Source organism: Hypanus sabinus, chromosome 20 (assembly GCF_030144855.1).
Source record: "Hypanus sabinus isolate sHypSab1 chromosome 20, sHypSab1.hap1, whole genome shotgun sequence".
NCBI classification, from domain to species: domain Eukaryota; kingdom Metazoa; phylum Chordata; class Chondrichthyes; order Myliobatiformes; family Dasyatidae; genus Hypanus; species Hypanus sabinus.
The window spans coordinates 64,197,394-64,219,622 of NC_082725.1; the positions used below are offsets into that span (position 1 = coordinate 64,197,394).

The window sequence follows — 22,229 nt, forward strand, 5'->3', positions numbered from 1 at the left end:
TACTTGGCTTCTCTCATCCAATATGATACTCTCTAAAAAGGATAATAATAATTACTATTAACCACATAAACAAACATATATAGTAATAAGTCTGAAAATAAAAATGAAGTATGGTATCTCTGGAGACAGAAAGAGTCAAAGATTCAGGATAAGATCCTTCATCAGAACTGAGGAAGAGAGAAACCTGCTGTATTTTTCTGACACTGTCTGTTATTATTTTACAAAATAAAACTGTACAATTTTCAGATCTAAAGTGGATCTCCCATGGTGATGTGAAACTGATTCACAGGGTTTTTCTTCTTATCACAATAATGTTATACTTTTTAAAGTTCAAAGTAAATTTATCATCAAAGTACATATATGTCACCTTATATGCAATTCATTTTCTTGTATGGCATACTCAATCCAATAAAAGCCATGACAAACTCACCAACCGGTGGGCAAAAGACAACAAACTGTGCAAAAACGAAAGGAAAGGAAATAAATAAATAAATAAATAAATAGATGTTGAGAATCTGGGATGAAGAGTCCTTGAAAGTGAGTTGATAGTTTGTGGAAGTGAAGTTGAGTAGAGTTATCTCCCTTGGTTCAAGAACCTGAAGGCTGAGGAGTAATAACTGTTCCTGAACCTGGTGTTGTGAGTCCTGAGGCTCCTAAACCTTCTTCCTGATGGCATCAGTGAGAAGAGAACATGACTTCAGTGGTGGGAGTCCTTCATGATGGGTGCTGTTTTCCTGTGACAGTGCTCCATGTAGATGTGCTCAATGGTGGGGAGGTGATGGACTGGGTTGTATCCACTACTTTCTGTAGGATTTTCCATTCAAGGGCAATGGTCTTTCCATTCCAGGCTGTAATGCTATCTATAGAAGTAGTTTTAGATGGATTTGCACAAACTCCCAAGGAGTTGCTGCCTTGTTTTCTTTGTAATTGCACTTACATGCTGTGCCTAGGACAGGTCCTCTGAAATGATAACATTGAAGAATTTAAAGCTGTTAACCCTCTCCATCTCTAATGTCCACTTTGAAGACACTCCTTTCTTAAACTCTACGTCACAACCTCCAACTTCTGCTTTGCAATTTTTCCTCAGGCTCAATGACAGCACAATATCAGTGCACTATTTGCGAGCTAAGTTTGAAACACATCTTGCAATAAACAAGACTGTCTTTCTATTTTCTTCTGTCCATCATGTTTAGCAAAACTCAAACTCTCTCCTCCCCTGCATTAGCTTGCATCAATAGGACATTCTCCTTGCTTGGGTTCCATTCTGCACAAATTATAACATCTTAATCGACAGTATGTTGCTTCTCAATTTATCCCTTTATTCACCGATCATCTTTGATTCCCGACTCCCTATTCATGTGCCTCAAAATAATTGTTTTTATTGCTCTCAATGGATACTTCTTCCCTCACATTTTTTTATTTGTTCTTTTTTTTCAGATATGGGTGTTTATTACAAGTTCCTATTTGCCCCTTGAACAGGTGGTGAGTCACTGTCTTGACCTCTGCAGTCTACTGGTGAAGGCGTTTCCATAGTGTTATAATGGATTTGGACCAATGAGGATCAGTGATATATTGCTGAGTCAAGATGGTCTGCAACCTGCAATGGAACCTGCCTAGAGTGCTTGCCTCTCTTCTTTGATAGTGAAAGTCACAGGTTCTGAATGTGCTGTCACAATGGATGAGGTGAGTATCATTACATCGCATATTACGAGCTGTATCATTACATCGTGTCTCTTAAACTCTATCCCTCGACTTATGAAAGCTAACACCCCATAAGCTTTCCTAATGACCCTATCTACCTGTGAGGCAACTTTCAGGGATCTGTGGACATGTACCCCCAGATCCCTCTGCTCCTCCACACTACCAAGTATCCTGCCATTTACTTTGTACTCTGCCTTGGAGTTTGTCCTTCCAAAGTGTACCACCTCACACTTCTCCGGGTTGAACTCCATCTGCCACTTCTCAGCCCACTTCTGCATCCTATCAATGTCTCTCTGCAATCTTTGACAATCCTCTACACTATCCACAACACCACCAACCTTTGTGTTGTCTGCAAACATGCCAACCCACCCTTCTCCACCAACATTCAGGTCATTAATAAAAATCTTGAGAAGTAGGGGTCCCAGAACTGATCCTTGTGGGATACCACTAGTCACAACACTCCACTCGGAAAGTACTCCCTGCACCACGACCCTCTGCCTTCTGCAGGCAAGCAAATTCTGAATCCACCTGGCCAAACTTCCCTGGATCCCATACCTTCTGACTTTCTGAATAAGCCTACCATGTGGAACCTTGTCAAATGCCTTACTAAAATCCATGTAGATCACATCCACCGCACTACCCTCATTTATATGCCTGGTCACCTCCTCAAAGAACTCTATCAGGCTTGTTAGACATGATTTGCCCTTCACAAAGCCATGCTGACTGTCCCTGATCAGACCATGATTCTCTAAATTCCCATAGATCCTATCTCTAAGAATCTTTTCCAACAGCTTTCCCACCACAGACGTAAGGCTCACTGGTCTATAATTACCCGGACTATCCCTACTACCTTTATTGAACAAGGGGACAACATTCACCTCCCTCCAATCTTCCAGTACTATTCCCGTGGACAACGAGGACATAAAGATCCTAGCCCAGAGGTTCAGCAGTCTCTTCCCTCGCCTCATGGAGCAGCCTGGGGAATATTCTGTCAGGCTCCGGGGAATTATCCGTCCTAATGTATTTTAACAACTCCAACACCTCCTTTCCCTTAATATCAACATGCTCCAGAACATCAACCTCACTCATATTGTCCTCACCGTCATCAAGTTACCTCTCAGTGGTGAATACCGAAGAGAAGTATTCATTGAGGACCTCGCTCACTTCCACAGCTTCCGGGCCCATCTTCCCACCTTTATCTCTAATCGGTCCTACCTTCACTCCTGTCATCCTTTTGTTCTTCACATAATTGAAGAATGCCTCGGGGTTTCCTTTTACCCTACTCGCCAAGGTCTTCTCATGCCCCCTTCTTGCTCTCCTCAGCCTCTTCTTAAGCTCCTTTCTTACTACCCTATATTCCTCAACAGACCCATCTGATCCTTGCTTCCTAAACCTCATGTATGCTGCCTTCTTCCACCTGACTAGATTTTCCACCTCACTTGTCACCCATGGTTCCTTCACCCCACCATTCTTTATCTTCCTCACAGGGACAAATTTATCCCTAACATCTTGTAAGAGATTCCTAAACATCGACCACATGTCCATAGTACATTTCCCTGCAAAAACATCATCCCAATTCACACTCACAAGTTCTAGCCTTATAGCCTCATAATTTGCCCTTCCCCAATTAAAACTTTTCCTGTCCTCTCCTATCTATCCTTTTCCATGATAATGCTAAAGGCCAGGGAGCGGTGATCACTGTCCCCCAGATGATCACCCACTGACAGATCTGTGACCTAACCCAGTTCGTTACCTAATACTAGATCTAGTATGGCATTCCCCCTAGTTGGCCTGTCAACATACTGTGACAGGAATCCATCCTAGATGCACCTAACAAACTCTGCCCCATTTAAACCATTGGAATTAATCAGGTGCCAATCAATATTAGGGAAGTTAAAGTCACCCATGATAACAACCCTGTTATTTTTGCACCTTTCCAAAATCTGCCTCCCAATCTGCTCCTCGGTATCTCTGCTGCTACCAGGGGGCCTATAGAATACTCTCAATAGAGTAACTGCTCCCTTCCTGTTCCTGACTTCCACCCATACTGACTCAAAAGAGGATCCTGCTATATTACCCACCCTTTCTGTAGCTGTAATAGTATCCCTGACCAGTAATGCCACCCCTCTTCCCCTTCCCCCCACCTTATCCCTTTTAAAGCACTGAAATCCAGGAATATTGCGAATCCATTCCTGCCCTGGTGCCAGCCAAGTCTCTGTAATGGCCACTACAGCATAATTCCATGTATGTATCCAAGCTCTCAGTTCATCACCTTTGTTCCTGATGCTTCTTGCATTGAAGTACACGCACTTTAGCCCTTCTACCTTACTACCTTTATACCCTTTATTCTGCTTCTCTTTCCTCAAAGCCTCTTAATATGTTAGATCTGGCTTCACTCCATGCACTTCTTTCACTGCTCTATCTTTCCGGGTCCCATTCCCCCTTGCAAATTAGTTTAAAATTAGTTTACAAGTATGTGAAGAGCAAGAGGATAAGACGTGAAAGAAAAGAATGTATCAAGTGTGACAGTGGGAAAGTGTATATGGAACTGGAGGAAATAGCAGAGGTACTTAATGAATACTTTACTTCAGTATTCACAATGGAAAAGGATCTTAGTGATTGTAGTGATAACTTGCATCGGACTGAAAAGCTTGAGCACGTAGATGTTAAGAAAGAGGATGTGCTGGAGCTTTTGAAAAGCATCAAGTTGGATAAGTCACTGGGACCGGATGGGATGTACCCCAGGCTACTGTGGTAGGCGAGGGAGGAGATTGCTGAGCCTCTGGCGATGATCTTTACATCATCAATGGGGACGTGAGAGGTTCTGGAGGATTGAAGGGTTGCGAATGTTGTTCCCTTTTTCAAGAAAGGGAGTAGAGATAGCCCAGGAAATTATAGACCAGTAAGTCTTACTTCAGTGGTTGGTAAATTGATGGAGAAGATCCTGAGAGGCAGGAGTTATGAACATTTGGAGAGGTATAATATGATAAGGAATAGTCAGCATGGCTTTGTCAAGGGCAAGTCGTGCCTTACGAGCCTGATTGAATTTTTTGAGGATATGATTAAACACATTGATGAAAGAAGAGCAGTAGGTGTAGTGTATATGGATTTCAGCAAGGCATTTGATAAGGCTTTCTGAGAAAGTAAGGAGGCATGGGATCCAAGGGGACATTGCTTTGTGGATCCAGAACTGGCTTGCCCACAGAAGGCAAAGAGTTGTTGTAGACAGGTCATATTCTGCATGGAGGTCAGTCACCAGTCTGGGACCCTTACTCTTCATGATTTTTATAAATGACCTGGATGAGGAAGTGGAGGGATCGGTTAGTAAATTTGCTGATGACACAAAGGTTGGAGGTGTTGTAGATAGTGTGGAGGGCTGTCAGAGGTTACAGCGGGACATTGATAGGATGCAAAACTGGGCTGAGAAGTGGCAGATAAGTGTGAAGTGGTTTACTTTGGCAGGTCAAATATGATGGCAAAATATAGTGTTAATGGTAAGACTCTTGGTGGTGTGGAGGATCAGAGGGATCTTGGGGTCTGAGTCCATAGGATGCTCAAAGTAGCTGTGCAGGTTGACTCTGTGGTTAAGAAGGGATATGGTGTATTGGCCTTCATCAATCGTGGAATTGAATTTAGGAGCTGAGAGGTAATGTTGCAGCTATATAGGACCCTGGTCAGACCCCACTTGGAGTACTGTGCTCAGTTCTGGTCGCCTCACTACAGGAAGGATGTGGAGACTATAGAAAGGGTGCAGAGGAGATTTCCAAGGATGTTGCCTGGATTGGGGAGCATGCCTTATGAGAATAGGTTGAGTGAACTCGGCCTTTTCTCCTTGGAGCGACGGAGGATGAGAGGTGATCTGATAGAGGTGTATAAGATGATGAGAGGCATTGATCGTGTGGATAGTCAGAGGCTTTTTCCCAGGACTGAAATGGTTACCACAAGAGGACACAGGTTTAAGGTGCTGGGGAGTAGGTACAGAGGGGATGTCAGGGATAAGTTTTTTACTCAGAGAGTGGTGGGTGTGTGGAATTGGCTGCCGGCAATGGTGGTGGAGTTGGATACGATAGGGTCTTTTCAGAGACTTTTAGATAGGTACATGGAGCTTAGTAAAATAGAGGGCTGTGGGTAATCCTAATAATTTCTAAGGTAGGGACATGTTTGGTACAACTTTGTGGGCAAAGGGCCTGTATTGTGCTGTAGGTTTTCTATGTTTCTATCTCCACAGATGCTACCTGACCCTCTGAGTTTCATTAATGTTAGATTTTGCTCCAGAAAAGAGCATCTTTTATGTCTCCATTAAACTGAGAAATATCTACCCTGCTGACAATGTCAAATGCCTTTTGTAAGTTGACTAATATTATGTCTAAGGATTTTGCTGTTTTCTGCAAATTTCTTTCTGTCATCACAGTACAAAGGATGAATAGTGTGGATATAAAGAGTGAATGTAAGTCTGTAGTTCCATTGGAATATTGAGAAGTTAGTTTGGACAATATCTGTAGGCTTACTTTCCAGGGGCTATAGTGGAAATGCAGAATAAAGTGTTACAGAGGATGTCCATTACAGGCAGACAATAAAGTGCAAGGTCAACACTTTGATGAAGGTAGAGGAGTGGATGTCATGTATATGGATTTCAGTAAGGCATTTGATGAGGTTTCTTCATAGGGTCATTCATAGGGCAATGAGATATGGGATCCAAGGAAACCTTGCTTTGTGGATCCAGATTTGGCTTGACAGTGACCAGTGGTGTTCTGTAGGGTTCTGTCCTGGGACCTCTCCTCTTTGTGATTTATATTTTTGACCTGGATGAGGAAGTAGGTTGTTTGCTGGTGACACAAAAGTTGGGGGTGTTGTGGACAGTCCGGAGTGTTAGCAGAGGTTCCAGTGGAACATTGATAGGATGCAGAAGTGGCAGATGGAGTTCAACTCAGATAAATGTGAAGTGGTTCATTTCAGTAGGTCAAGTTTGAAGACAGAATATAACATTAATGATAAGACTCTTGGAGGATCAGCGAGATCTTGGGGTCTGTGTCCATAGGACACTCAAAGCTGCTGCACAGGTTGACAGTGTGGTTAAGAAGGCGTATGGTGTATTGGCCTTCATCAACAGTGGGATGGAGTTCAAGAGCCACGAGGAAATGTTACAGCTATGTAAGACCTCAGTTAGACTGCACTTGGAGTCAATTCTGGTCACCTCATTACAGAAAGGATGTGGATACTATAGAGAGAGTGCAGAGGAGATTTACAAAGATGCTGCCTGGATTGGGGAGCATGCCTTATGAGAATAGGTTGAGTGAACTCGGCCTTTTCTCCTTGGAGCGACGGAGGATAAGAGGTGACCTGATAGAGGTGTATAAGATGATAAGAGGCATTGATCATATGCATAGCCAGAGGCTTTTTCCCAGAGCTGAAATGGCTAGCATGGGGTGGCATAATTTTAAGGTGCCTGGAAATAGGTACAAGGGGAATGTCAGAGGCAAGTTTTTCACACAGAGAGTTGTGGGTGTGAGGAATGCACTCTCAGCGAAGGTGGTAGAGGCAGATACAATAGGGTCTTTTAAGAGAGTCTTAGATAGGTACAAGGAGCTTAGAAAAATAGAGGGCTATGCCCTAGGGAAATTCTAGGCAGTTTCTAGAGTAGGTTACATGGTCGGTACAACATTGTGGGCCGAAGGGCCCAAAAGATTTTCTATTGTTCTATAACAAGATAGATTGTAAGGTCAAGAATCCATTTTATAGTTCCATTCTATAGTCTGATAACAGATGGATTGCACTGCCCTTGGGCCTGGTGTCTGTGCTTTCAGGCTTTTCAATCTCTGCCCGATGGGAGGAGGGAGAAGAGAGAATGACTGGGTGGCAGGGGTCTTTGATTCTATTGGCCGCTTTAAAGTCCATGGAGTATGTTGTACATCTATGAAGATATTGAGAGAAACCAAAGACCAAAAGGGATGGAGGGAAAATATTGAGCCTATAAAAAGTATTCATTCCCCTCCCCCGAAAGTTTTCATTTTTTTTATTGTTTTACACTGAATTACAGTGGATTTAATTTGGCTTTTTGACACTGATCAACAGAAAAAAACTCGTGTTAAAGTGAAAAGAGATCTCTACAAAGGGATATAAGTTACAAATATAAAACACAACATAATTGATTGCATAAGTATTCACCCCCTTCAAGTCAGTATTTAGTAGATGCACCTTTGGCAGCAATTACAGCCTTGAGTCTGTGAGGACAGGTCTCTGTCAGCTTTGCACATCCGGACACTGCAAGTTTTCCCCATTCCTTACAAAACTACTCAAGCTCTGTCAAATTGCATGAAGGTTGTGAGTGGACAGCCCTTTTCAAGTCCAGCCACAAATTCTCAGTTGGATTGAGATCTAGACTCTGACTTGGCCACTCCAACTTGGTTATTTTTAAGTAATTCCTGTGTAGCTTTGGCTTTATGCCGTTGTCTTACTGGAAAACAAATCTGGGAAATGGTACTGCAGCAAGAAACAGCTTCTTCCATCAGGTCATCAGACTGATTAATTCATACTGATGTAATTGTATTTCTATGTTGTATTGACTGTTGTACATACTATTTATTATAAATTATTTAGATGCAGATGTAAAGATTTTTACTCATGCTTATGAAGGATGTAAGTAATAAAGTCAATTCAATTCAATGCAAATCAAATCTCCCAAGTCGCATTTCTCTTGCAGTCTGCATCAGGTTTTCCCTGTATTTTGCTGCATTTTATTTTACCCTCTACCTTCACTAACCTTCCAAGACCTGTCGCAGTGACTCATCCCCACAGCAGGATGCAGCCACCGCCGTGCTTCATGGTAGGGATGGAGTGTTTTTGATGATGTGCGTTTAGTCTGATGGCCTGATAGCTCAATTTTGGTTTCATCATTCCGTAAAACCTTCTTCCAGCTGACTTCATTCTCCCACATGCCTTCCGGCAAACTCAAGCCGAGATTTTGTGAGTTTTTCTTCAACTGTAGCTTTCTCTTTGCTACTGTCCCATAAAGCTGTGACCAGTGAAGTACTGGGTAGCAGTTGTATGCGCAGTCTTAGCCACTGAAGCTTGTAACTTCTCCCTAGTTACCACAGGTCTCTTGGAGGCCCCCTGACTTCTTGCACAGCCACTCAGTTTTTGAGGTTGACCTGCTCTAGGCAGATTTACAGCTGTGCTATATTCTTCCCACTTCTTGATAATTGACTTAGTTGTATTCTAAAGATATTCAGTGACTTGGAAATTTTCTTGTATCCATCTCTTGACTTGTGCTTTCCAGTAACCTTTACACAAAGTTGTTTGGAGTGTTCTTTTGTCTTCATGGTGTAATTTTTTCCAGGATACTGACTCACCAGCAGTTGGACCTTCTTCTGACTTTTAATGTTGGTTGGCAGTCCAACTTAAAGGTGCATTACAGCCACCAACTGGACTGGAGTGTGGTGTAGAGAGTTGGGAAATAAAACCCCTACTAATTCTTCATCAAATGAAAACTAAGTTACCTCAAAGAGCCTATAGATTGTAAATAATTTAAGACAATACTGTGAATTAAATTATGATCACTTCATTAACTTAAAGTCTTTAAATGAAAACTGTCAATCCCCAAAGCTAGTAGTGTAGCCAGTATTTGACCTTTCAACTTTATAGTCTTCACATTGTAAAAGAATGTGTTCAATTGTTTCATAATGATGTCAAAACTTACACAGCCCAGACTGATGTTTTCCAACAAGATACAGGGAGTAATTAACCATAGTATGCCCAGTTCAAAGTTGAGTCAATACAATTCCTTCCCTCCTTGCTTACCCCCTTCTCCCATCAATCCAGCAGCTTTATTTATTTTGTAAAGGTGCTGCCCTTTATGTCCATTATCCCCCAAGTCTTAGCCCCACCAACCCTTTAGCTTCTGATATGCTAAGTGGAAGGTCTATATCTACCGATAAACTTTTAACAGCTTTTTTGGCCAAACAAGCAACCCGCTCATTCCCCTCACCACCTCTATGTGCAGGGACCCATAAAAAGAAGACATGAAGACCTATATTTTGAAAATGGAATAATGTTTGAAGAGCTTCCAGCAGTGAATTGGACCTACTGCTAGAATGACTCAGTCAAAACTGAAAAAGAATCTGAACAACTTATAACTTAGCAAGGACTTATTTCCCCCACCCACTGTAAGCCCAAAATGACAGCAATCAGCTCTAGAGTATATACTGATAAGTAGATAGTAAGACATTTCTTTACTGTCACCTGTCATTTAGGCACAAAGACAACCATACCAACATTCCCTGTTAAATTATCTTTTAATCCATCAGTAAAAATGGTTAAATATCACAATAATTTTCCTTAACATACTGATAAACCAACACACTCCCAGACATATCAGGATCCTTGGACTTCATTAAGTCAAGGAACCTAAATAGTTGGACCTTCCAGATACAGGTGTATTTTTACTACAGTCAATTAAAACACCTTGACTGCACACAGGTGATCTCTATTTAACTAATATGTGACTTCTAAAACCAATTGGCTGCACCAGTGATGTTTGGTGTATCATAATTAAAGGGGGAGGGAATGCTTATGATTATTTTGTGTTAATTTAGATCACTTCATAGAGATCTATTTTTACTTTGACATGAAAGAGTCTTTTTCTGTTGATTAGTATCAAAAAAGCCAATTTAAATCCACTATGATTCAATGTTGCAAAACAATAAACTTTAAAGCTTCCGGGGGTGGGAGGAAGGTGAATACTTTTTATAGGCATTGAATGTTATGAAGTTTAAGGCATTGTCAAAAAGGTGCAACTTTTAGAGTTTCTCTGTTAAGACTGAGTATTGAGGCACTGAATAATTGAAGGAAAATTATTTTTTTCTGCTGGATCTGATACTCAAGAGAGCCACAGTGTGACTGAGGTGTAGGCAGGGACAACACCCACAGAAATGGTAATTACAACATGGTCACCTTTAAAGCCAAGTCAGGTAGATACCGTTGAATAGGTAGGTCACATGATTGGCAGAGATGGCTGGAAGCCATATTGTGGGGAAATGTAGGAGGCCTTGTAAAGAGTGCCCTGCCTCAGAATGATTGCTCAGGATGGCTTGATGTCTTAATTGCCGCTGGATAGGCTGTATTCTAACAGGGCAACTGCCTGGCTTGATTTGGATGCAAAGGTCCAAAATAATCCCTGTGAATTACTATTCATTTGTTGAGGTTGGAGACAAAGAGATGGGGCTAGGAATGATAAATAGAATTTACTACATAGCTGCTGGGATAATTACAGGCAACACATCAATAGAAGGCACTTTAATCAGCATGCACATTAATACTGCTGCAAGCTGCAGAGTTGCAGGGAAAAATGTGGGCAGAAATACCGGAAACATTTTCCATTCAGGTAGAGCAAACTGTTATTAAGTGACTGTGCAGAAGGGATTCTTCAGGTTATGGGGGGCAGGATGGAGGAGAGGATTATCTGTTTAGCAGTAGATGTACAAGACCAGTTGTGTATTATGGTTTGTGAGGCCGGAGATGGGCATCAATTGAATCAATTTATTTGAATTCCAAACATCATTAGCAGCAGTGGGGAGCTTGGCCCCAAAAGTCATGGCTGGTCATTCAAACTCAGAGATGGTTCATATTCCAAAACTCACACATGGCTACTACAGCACTAATAAGGTGACGATGGAGAGTATGTAATCAGTAGTTACTGATCCATTATCTTAAAAGGTAGACTAAAGGTATGTCAGAGGAGAAGAGTACAAGGGTTCAGAAGACCCTGTCCTAGTAAGTAGGTGGGGTTACTGTAGTAAAGGCAGCAATGCAGTGGCACAAATGGATCACCTAAAGAGGCCTTACGGCATCAGAGAGCCAGGATCAATCCCAACCGTGGGTGCTGTCTGTGTAGAGCTTAAACATTCTTCCGGGAATGTGTGGGTGCAGCATGACCATTGTAAATTGCCACAAATGTGTAGGCGAGTGGAGTAGATGAGAATGACAAATGAATTAATGTAAATGAATGGGGTTGATGGTCAGCACAGACTCAGAGGTCTGAAGGGCCCGTTTCTACACTGAAGAGAAATACGTGGCCTGAGACATCAGCTGAGAGAAATATAATCTCTGTGCATGCTAGATAATCTAACAGTGTGTATCTGAGGGCAGGTAGAGAATTGAATGGTGAAAAATTGAAAGCTAATACTCTCAGGCATTAAATTGTGGCATGAATTGTTAACATTAATGAAGAATGCAATTTCTGCAATATTATGCAGTGATGGTATTTGTTGAAACCATGGGATTTGCTTTTACTGTGCAGGTGTTCAGCCAGGAAGAGATGTTAACATGTATGTCATTGTGGCTCTGCAAATAAATACGGTAGACAAAGAGCATAATGAGGTTGAAAGACACTGCTGGTCACAACCATGCATGGAGCTGGTAAGTGACCTGAGCCAGCACAATGGAGTTGGATACTTTAGGGAAGTAATCTGTTACTGTGTGGAGGCAGCTTAAGGAGCATAATTCCTGAGAGACTGAACCTTGATGACTGAGATCTACGCAGTGGAACCATCCAGAAAGCACATTGTTAGGCATTAGTAAATTATGTATGTTAGATGATGTAATAGGAAGCACTCTTTGGGAGTTCAAATGTAAAGGAAGAGTACAGAGTTAATAACAGGACTCTTAACAATTTTTCTGTATGGTGGGATCTTAGTGTTCAAGACCAGAGTTCCCTGAAAGTGGTTGCATAAGATGATAAGTTGGCAAAGAGAGCAGATGGCATGATTACCTTTATTAGTCAAGGCAAGCATGCCACAGGTCTTCTTTACCACCCGATCAACTTGTGCAGTTACTTGAGTTCACAAAGTTAGATGGCCTAAACTCTGGTTAGGCCAATCCGGAGTATTGCAGTCATTTCTGGTTGCCTCATTATAGGAAGGATGTGGAGTCTTTGGAGAGGCTAAAGAAGTTTTCCAGGATGCTACTTGGATTAGGGGGCATGTAGTAGTTGGATAAACTACTGTAAGGGGTTTCTTCTTTATGTTACTGCATATGTTAATCAAAATGGCTTCTTTGTTATGTTAAAAGTAAAAATGCTTCTTTGTTATGGTAACTGGTGAGAGAGTGCTCTCTCTCACAGCTTGTTTGGGTTATAATTACTGATAATGAGAATTGTATTCATTTGTTAACCGATTGGGATAGATGTTATTCTTTCTTATGGCTCTGTAAGCTAGTGTTGCGTGGACTTTTGGGGAGTTGGAGGGGAGATCGCGAGGAAGGAGAACGTGCTGGATGCGCTCTGGTCGATCACCGAGGGTGGTCCCAGGTGGCGGGTTGAGGAGGTGGGAGAAGATCGAATAGTGGACCGAAGACTTCGATAGTTGAGCTCCAATGGTTGTGCACGAATTGACTGAACTCTGATAAGTTTTGGTGCCTTTTCTTTCATATATATTGTATCGCTATTAATTACCTAGTTCTAGTAAGATTTATAAAGTGTAATTTGTAAAATGTACATTGTGTGCTGGCTGATGATTGATGTTTGAGGCCGTATCAGGAGGCATTGCACAGCAACCGACGCAACCATGAAACAAGGTTAACGGGGTCTCCCCTAGATACGTACGAGCCAATATAGCTGAGCGTTCCACTACTGTTATTTTTCTGGACTTGTGTAGGCTGAAAGGAGTCCTGATAGAGGTATATAAAATAAGAGGCACAGATAGACAGTCAACTTTTCTAATACTAGAGAGTTGCAAAACGAGCTGCAAGGGCCAAAGTTCAAAGGAGATGTGCTGTGCAAGTTGTTTTTTTACACAGAGCAGTGAATGCTTGGAATGGACTGTCAGGGGTTGTGGAAGTAGGTACAATAGAGGTGTTTAAGAGGCTCTTAAGGTAAACACATAAATGTGCAGAAAATGAACAAAAAGGGACCATGTGCAGACAGAAAGAATTAGTGTACTGTCAACATGTCAGTAAGCACAGGGTACTGACTGTCAGCTGGATCAGCCTCTGATTCGGGCATTAGCAAACTACAACAGAACTACAGTAGACAGAGCATATTTGTCTGCCACAGAATCCAGAATATTATGCTCTAAACCTACTTTTGTTTATGTTCATATCTCAGTAGATTGTTTGTTTATTGTATGTATGTTTCTCCAATGTAAAATGCATATATAAACAGGCCACTAGTATGTTGCTGTCAATATTTGTAGAGATTATTCCAGGACAAAATAGTAGCCTTGAGTACATACTTCATTAGGGAATTTTTATTGGTCGAACAGAAAACTAATATTTAACCATAGATTCTCTCTGCTCATTAGTATGTGCAACATTGAAAATTAAACATTACATTGGGATTACAAATAATGCATTTTTAATTACATAGCTGACCTTTACCTTTACTACAGAATTGAAAAAATTTAGCAATATTGCAACTTAGGAGAGTTAAATGTATTGATTACACTGTTGTGTAAGTCTTGCTTCCATAATCTTTTCCAGTGTTGCCAAACATTGTAGAGAGGGAAGATTGAGTTCCTGAAGGTTAGAATATCACCACTGGCACAAAGCAGATTGAAAGCTCCAAATGATCACTTTCACTGGTTTTCAATGACGAGCTTTTGCGTGGTGTACAAGTGGCCGATGAGTACCTACAAATAAAAGAGAGAGCACATTGTGAGGCATTTCACACAAACAGCTTTCATTTATCAGCAGGTTTTGTTTTTCTAACCTGCATTATACATTTTCTGACCTGTGCAGCTCACCTATATGACCTTTCAACCCTTCATGACATTAAACCTGGAACGGGGAGAGAAAAAAATGAGGACTTCCAGATTCTCAAAATGTGATAGAATTCTATTGTTCTCCTGGGCCTTTTAATTGAGCACATCAGGCAATGCCTCTTCCTAGAATAAAAACACCCATGTTTTTGCTGCCTTGTTAGAGAGAAACCACTTCAAAATGATGGTGTGCCTGGATGGCATTTATTTTTGACATTTGTTTGAAGTACACTCTTCTCCAGTTTATCAGGGCACCTAGAAGAGACAGGTAGGTAACAAAATAATACAAAGAATCTGCTACAGAGAGCTAAACGTTACATTCAACGTTCCAGCACAATTTGAGGAACACATGGCATCACCAGACCTAGAAAACCAACATCAGACTGGCAGATTCCATCTGCCGTTTTTCCAGCTGGCCCAGATCCCTCTGCAAGCTCTGATACTCTTCCTTGCTGTCTACTATAGCCACAATCTTGGTGTCATCTGCAAATTTGCTGATGCAGTTAACTATATTATCATCCAGATCAATATAGATAACAAACACCAGTGGAACCAGCACTGATCCCTGCTACACTCCAAAGGCCTCCATTCAGAGAGGCAACTATCTGCTACCACTCTCTGGCTTCTCCCACAAAGCCAATGTCTGATCTAGTTGACTACCAAGCAACTGAACTGTTATTGTCCATGTGGACAACATCCATTGCCTTGCTTTCATCAACTTTCCTGGTAACTTCTTCAAAAAACTCTGTAAGATTGGTTAGAAATGACCTACCACGCACACAATCCCTAATCTGCCCCCACCTATCCAAATACTTGTAAATCCACTCCCTTAAAATACCTTCCAATAACTTTCCCACTACTGATGACAGGCTCACTGCCCTATAATTTCCTGGTTTATTTTTAGAGCTTTTTAAAAGCAGCGGAACAACATTAGCTATCCTCCAATCCTCTGGCACTTTACCTGTCGCTAAGGATGATCAAATATCTCTGTTAAGAGTCCCTGCAATTTCTGCATTTGCTTTTCACAGGGTCCAAAGGAACACCTTGTCACAATAACTCAGTCAACAAATCCTTTTTTCATTATTTAACTTATTCCCACACCAATTTCTATCACCAGAAGAAGCAGATGTCACTTTATCTGATACTCTGTTGATGCCCTTCCCCAGATTAAACAAAGGAATATAATTTATATTCTATGCAATAGCAAATGACATTGTAGTTCTCTTAGCTGTGCCAGAAAATAAATTGAAATGGTAACAAACTATTCAGTCACTAACACCCAGCCCCCAAAACCATTCTCCCCTCAATTCTGCATATAGGATCAGAGAAATTTACAGTTTACTACACTGGTGTCATATGGACCATAAAGCTATGCACTTTAATCTAGTGTTCATTTTTTATCATTAACAAAAAAGTAGGTTGATCAACTTTTGAACATTTATTCTGTGGAAATAACTGCTTTCAAGTTCAACTCAAACTTGAGAACCAATTATCAGCTGCTCATAGTACTTCCATTTCTTAGTCCATACTTTGTCAACTGATGAGGTTTCTGCCTCGTCAGTTCCTTAGGCAGTGAGGTTCAGTTGTTCAGCAACCTTCACCTTAACCCCAACCAAATTCTTTTACAAATTACTTCAAATTTATGCCACTTGTTACTCACCATCTATTCAGGGAAATGGGTTCTTCCCAAGCACACTAACCAGGTCTCTCACATAAACGTTTGCTTTTATTTTACTTTGATTTTCATATGATGCTTGCCTTTGCTCTCTTTATACAGTAAACCTATCAAACCTCCCAATAAAGTGAGCCAGAAGACGGCAGCAAATTCCCAGTCCTTATCCTGAAACTCTTGGCAATGATTGCTTAGTCTTTTCTTACTCTCATCATTTGCTGAGCATTCAAGTTCTATAATTATGTTCCACAATAAGGCAAATGAATAAAATAATTATGAAGCAAGAGGTTAAAGATCTCAGTGAACACACCAGCTAGTTGGTCAGGCAGATAAAGACCATAAGACACAGGAGCAGAATTGGGCCATTTGATCCACCTACTCTGTCCAGATTTGATATTCTGTTACAATCAGGATAGAATTTTGTGTCTGGAAGTTGGTGAGCCTTTAGGAACAAGTAACCATGTAATTGTTAGTCACAAAGATTTTTTGGGAGAGTATATCAGTTAATGCAGATGCGGCAAAGTTGTCAGAAGGTAAACTGGAAGGAGCTGCTTGCTCGAGGAACAATGGGGCAAATTTAAAGAGGTAATACATGCAGTGCAAGAAATGTTCATACCTAAGGTCAGGAGAAGCAATAAAAAACAATAGCTCAACTACATGGGTGAATAAAGATATACATAAAATATTATTGAAGAAAAGACAGCTATATAAGGAATAAAGAAAAAAAGCAGGTTGAGGTTGACCCCAAGAGATTTTCTCAATACTTTAGTAGTAAAAGAAAAGTCAAGTAGGATGTTCAGTTTATTAGGAATAATAGTGGAGTGTTAAATTATGCAGAGAAGGACATTTCAGATACTCTTAACTCATATTTTACTTAAGTATTCACCTGCAAAGATGTTAGCAATATGCCAGTAGGTATAGAGAAAAATAACGTTGTTTTAAGTGATGTGTGGCACATGGCCAAGTGGTTAAGGCGTTGGACTAGCGATCTGAAGGTCATGAGACTGAGCCCCAGCCAAGGCAGCGTGTTGTGTCCTTCAGCAAGGCACTTAACCACCCAGCTGAAAATGGTACTATGGGTACTGGCAAAATGCTGGAGGTTAACCTCGCGATAGTCTGGTGTCCTATCCGGGGGGGGGGGAGAATGGGCGGAGGTCTCGTACTGTACTCTCAGTCGCTTCACGCCACGGAAACTGGCATAAGCACCTATAAGGCTCAGGACAGACTTTAACTAACTTTAAGTGACTTGGAGATCTTAGAAAGTGAAGTCCTTCTTCCGCTGAAAAGGCTGAAAGTTATTAAGTTTCCAGGGTAAGGCAACATATATCCAAGGGTACTTAAAGAGGTCTGTGGTTATATATACAAGCCCCCTCAAAAGTCAATGAAGACTGGTGAAATCCCTCAGGACTGGAAATGGGCTAATTGTTGTCCAGGTATATAAGAAGGGTGACCACATTGACCCTGGTTGGCTTAATGTGTATCGTAGGTAAGGTAATGGAAACATTAATAAAGAATGAGATGGAAAACCAGCTGATGAGAACAGGCATGTTAGCAGAAAGCCAGCATAGGTTCAGAAAGGGCAAATCACATTTTACTAAAATGCAGGAGTTCTATGAAGAGGCAACTAAAATTTATGGGAACAATAGAGCAGTTGGTATCATTTACTTGGACTTTCAGAAGGCTTTTGCCAAAGTACCCCACAAGAAGTTAATAATCACATTACAGGAGGTAGGGATTCAGAATAAGGGTGCAGAATTGGCTCAGAAACAGAAGACAGTCAGTGAGAGGATTATTTTAACACTTGGAATATGTTAAAAGTGCAGTTCCACAGTCATCAGTTTTGGGGCCGCTACTGTTTCTATAAGCACATAAATAAACTAGTAAAGTTTACAGATGACACAAAATTAGGGGGATGGGCTGATATCATTCAGGCAGCCGAATTAACACAGTTAGATCTAAACAAATTACAGATGTGGGCAGATATATAAGGGATGAAATTTAATGTAAGTAAATGTAAAATATTATATATAGAAAGTAGGAATATTAGATATAAATATACAGTGGGGTTCTTGAGTCAGAAAGTGCACTAAATGAGAAGGGTTTGGGTGTCCTCATCACTATCAACATCAAGACAACGCACAGAAGCGATTACGAAGGTGAATAGAACGTTGGGCTATATAATGTGCTCAGTGGAGATCAAGATGAGAGATATTTTCCCTAAGCTGTATAATGCGCTTGTGAGGCCACACCGTGAGTACTGTGAACAATTTTCGCCTCTATATTTTGTGAGGGATGTGAAGGCACTGGAGAGAGTTCAGAGAAAGGTGACTAGAGTCATTCCAGCTCTGCAGGGTATGAGTTAAGAAGAAAGATTGAAATAATTAAATCTTTTTAGCCTAAATAGATGTAGAAAGAGAGGAGAAATGACAGAAGTGTTCAGGATCATTCAGGGTATAAGTAAGGTGATGCCAGCTGCTACTTCGAAATTAACCCGTCATTAATCAAGGACACGGGGCCAGAGGTGGAGGCGGGTTAAAGGGAGATTTCAGACTAACATCAGGAAGCATTTATTTATACAGCGAGTTCTAGAGAGTAGTACTATAGAGACTTTCAAATCTATACTCATTAGTTACTTCAACACACTATGTGAATAGAATTTGGCAAGCTTTGTTGGGCTGAATGTTGGTCTGTTCTTGTGAAAAACTTTCTGCTGTTCTCCGCCATTCCATCATGGCTGACTTATTATCCCTCTCAACCCTATTCTCCTGCAGTAATGAAGAGGTGCAGCCCTGGCAGAAAGAAGGGTGGTACCAAGAGAATGCCATTGCTGAGAGGGTAAACTGAAGCACTGCTTCCTCTTTTGGGTAAAGGTAACATATTTCATGTAATTACTTCGAAGAATAATGGACTCATAGAAAGCTATAGGACAGAAAAGGGCCCTTTTGTCCCTCTTTATCCATGCTAGTCATGATGCCCACCTATGCTAATCCCATTTGTCACCAGGCCCACATGCTGCTAAACCTTTCTAGCTAAGTATCTGGCCAAAGGCATTTTAAACGTTGTAATTGTTTCTGCCTCTAACACCTCCTCTGGCAGAATGGGAAGTTGATTAATTGTGGATTAAAAACTATCTTTTAATTATCCTGCTGCACCAGGGGTTCTCAACTGGGGATCCAAGATATAAAAAAAGGTTGGGAACCCCTGTGCTGAAAAAAATATCATATATTCATTGTCACACTGCTTGCAGGAGTTTGCTCTGCATAAATTGGCTGCTGTATTTTATTGCAGGTCCAAAAAAATGCACCTTTGGCTATTTTGACTTATTCTAATGGGTCATGAAAGCAGCTACAGTATATGAATGCAATTCTTATTCTTTTTGCAGGCATATACCATTAGAAAAAAATCTGAATGAGAATGAGAAAGGAATTGCTTGGCCATTTTCTATAGAAGAGAGCTCATCAAGAACAATTTTAAAATGTATGCAGAATTAACGTTTACTTTAAGGATTTATCATTTCAGAACATTTTCTTACAGAGCCGAGCATCTAACACTTTAAGGAAAGCTACTCAATTTATTATTTATGATGTTTTCTCCAGAGATCATGCAACAATAAATTGTGCTTTTTTTCTGTACAAGTGAGGTATATTTTGTGTCTATTGTACTTGGAAGGTTTTAATCTGTTTCCAACTATGAAAAGTTAGGACTAGAGAAGAATGCAGTTAAAGTTTAGCTTTCTCAATACAATCAGGCAGGTTAAATACAAGAAAAGGACATTGCAACAAAAGATATACTGCAGGATAATATATGGAGAAATTATAAATTTAAATTATATGACTTCAAGGTTTTACTTATTGAACTATGTGAGCTTGGCAAAATGTGCAAACATACTGGTTTGTACATTTTATAGTAAAATGAAGCAGGTTACAATTTAAAGTAAATGCTGCCCTCTCTATAAATCAAGGACATGCTTTTGCAACAGGCACAAATCAAACAAACACAGTTACTGGGATACAGTGACCCATTCCCCATAATAAACAGATTGGTTCTGTGAACCATCATCACAAAAGGCAAGGTACCTAGAGCCAGATCTAAATTTACAACAGGAAATTCTAATTCTGCTTGTCTTCACACAGATGCTGCTTGATCTATAAGGTTGTTTAAGCAATATCTGTTTTTATGGTTGATGGCTTTGAAGCAGGCCATTTCTATATCTCTCTCATACTCAGAAGTGATGTGTGGCATGTTAAAAGCACAGAATAGGGGGAAAAAGAGACATACTTATAATCAATCTTTTTTTTACAACTGACCTAATATAAAGAGAATGATGCACCAAATTGAGCTTTTGTATTAGTAAATTTAGCTTCATTACTCTGCCTCAGACCTGCCTTCTTGCCATCATTCCAAGACAGTTACTATTGTTCTGAGCCCACGCTTGCTCTTCTACCATCCTACACTATTTCTCTTCCAGAAAATCCGCCCTCATCTTACATAAAACTCAACAGTCCATAAAACAGCCTCCTCCTTACTTAACAAATAGAGAAAATCTCCCAACTACAGTTTGCAGCACTGTTCTGCTCACTGTCCAAATGTCTAGCAGTTTCCTTGTCTAAACCTCTTTGTGCATAAGGGACAGCTGCTACAGAGACTGGTCTATATTTATTTCCACTTCTCTCTACGTGCTCCTATAAATCCCTCTGCAAGGCACTCAGCAATTAGCCTTAGCCATCACTTTTAATGACACCCAACTGGTCATTGAGAAAGATCAGAAATGCCCTTGGGTGATGCAGGTACTGCTGACAACTTTCTGCACAAGTGTGGAAATGAGATGATGAATGTGCAGGAGTCCGGTGGCATGGTTGATCTACAGACAGTTTTTCACTTCTAGCATTGTACCCAGGTGCCACTGATAGATCTAAATCTGTCCCATCTGCTAGTTCTAAAAAAGCCCACCTTTAAAAAAGGTGTGGCAATAAATTGGGCAACCACAGACTAGTTAGTGTAACCTCCATGACAAGGTAAGTTCTAGAGACAAAAATCAAGAACAAAATTGGGCATCACTTGGATAGGTATAAATTGACTGAATAATGTCAGCGTGGTGTTGCTATTAGCGAGGCATATTTAACAAATACAATAGATTTTTTCTGATGAAGTAACAGAAAGGGTAGTGCAGTCACTTTGATAAAAATGAACTTTTAAAACTGCCATACAATGCCACCAAAATAGAATTAAAATCAGAAAGTGTATAGATGGAGGTAGACGATTTCCATTGGAGAGTCCAGAACTAGAGGAGAGAGAATGAATACTCTTGTCAGACACAGGGTGTGGTTAGTTTCTGGAATGCACTGCCATGGGCAGTGAAACAGGTTGAATAAATACCTGAAGGGAAAGAATTTCCGGGTTATGGAGAGAGAACACTGAGGTGGAAATAATGCCACATGTAGGAACAATCCAACTAAATTGCATCCTTTCGCTGATTCACTGTCAATTTAGAGATAATCATTTCCCATGTTCAGACGTTGGGAAATCTCCGTTAGGCAACATAGAACAGAATAGTGCAGCAGGGGTACAGGCCATTCAACCCACAAAAACATTCAAACACTAATCTTACCTACACAATGTCCATATCCCTCATATTCATGTGTCTGTCCAAACGTCTCTAATGCATTTGGCTCTGCCACCATACCAAGTAGCACATTCCAGGCATCCACCACTATAAAAACATACCCCTCACATCCTCCTTGAACCTACCCCTCTCACCTTCAATGGTATGAGACAATTCCATCCTGGGAAACTGACATTCCCTGTCTACTGTATCTATGCCTCTCATTATCTTAGAAGCCTCTGTCAGATCTCTCCTTAGCCTTTACTGCCCCAGAGAAAACAACCCAAGTTAATCCAGCCTATCATGATAGCATGTACCCTCTAAACCAGGCAGCATCCTGGTAAACCTCTTCAGCACCCTCTCCAAAGCCTCAACATCCTTCTTATAGAGGGGTGACCAGAACTGTGTACAATGCTCCAGATGTGGGCTAATCAGTTTTATAAAGTTGCAAAATAACCTCTTGACATTTGAACTCAAAGCCTTGCTTAATAAAAGCAAGTATTCC

At 40.8% G+C, this 22,229-nt stretch overlaps 1 protein-coding gene across 1 annotated transcript in view; it reads right to left on the reverse strand.

Moving 5' to 3' along the window:
* Positions 1 to 13,925: 13,925 nt before the first annotated feature.
* The window catches only part of LOC132378605 (LYR motif-containing protein 4), a 182,040-nt gene continuing 173,736 nt past the window's right edge, over positions 13,926 to 22,229 (reverse strand). The window contains exon 3 of the mRNA XM_059945682.1: positions 13,926 to 14,321. Within this exon, the coding sequence (XP_059801665.1) occupies positions 14,268 to 14,321 (54 nt within the window). The 3' untranslated portion in view covers positions 13,926 to 14,267. The remainder of the gene's footprint in view (positions 14,322 to 22,229) is intronic.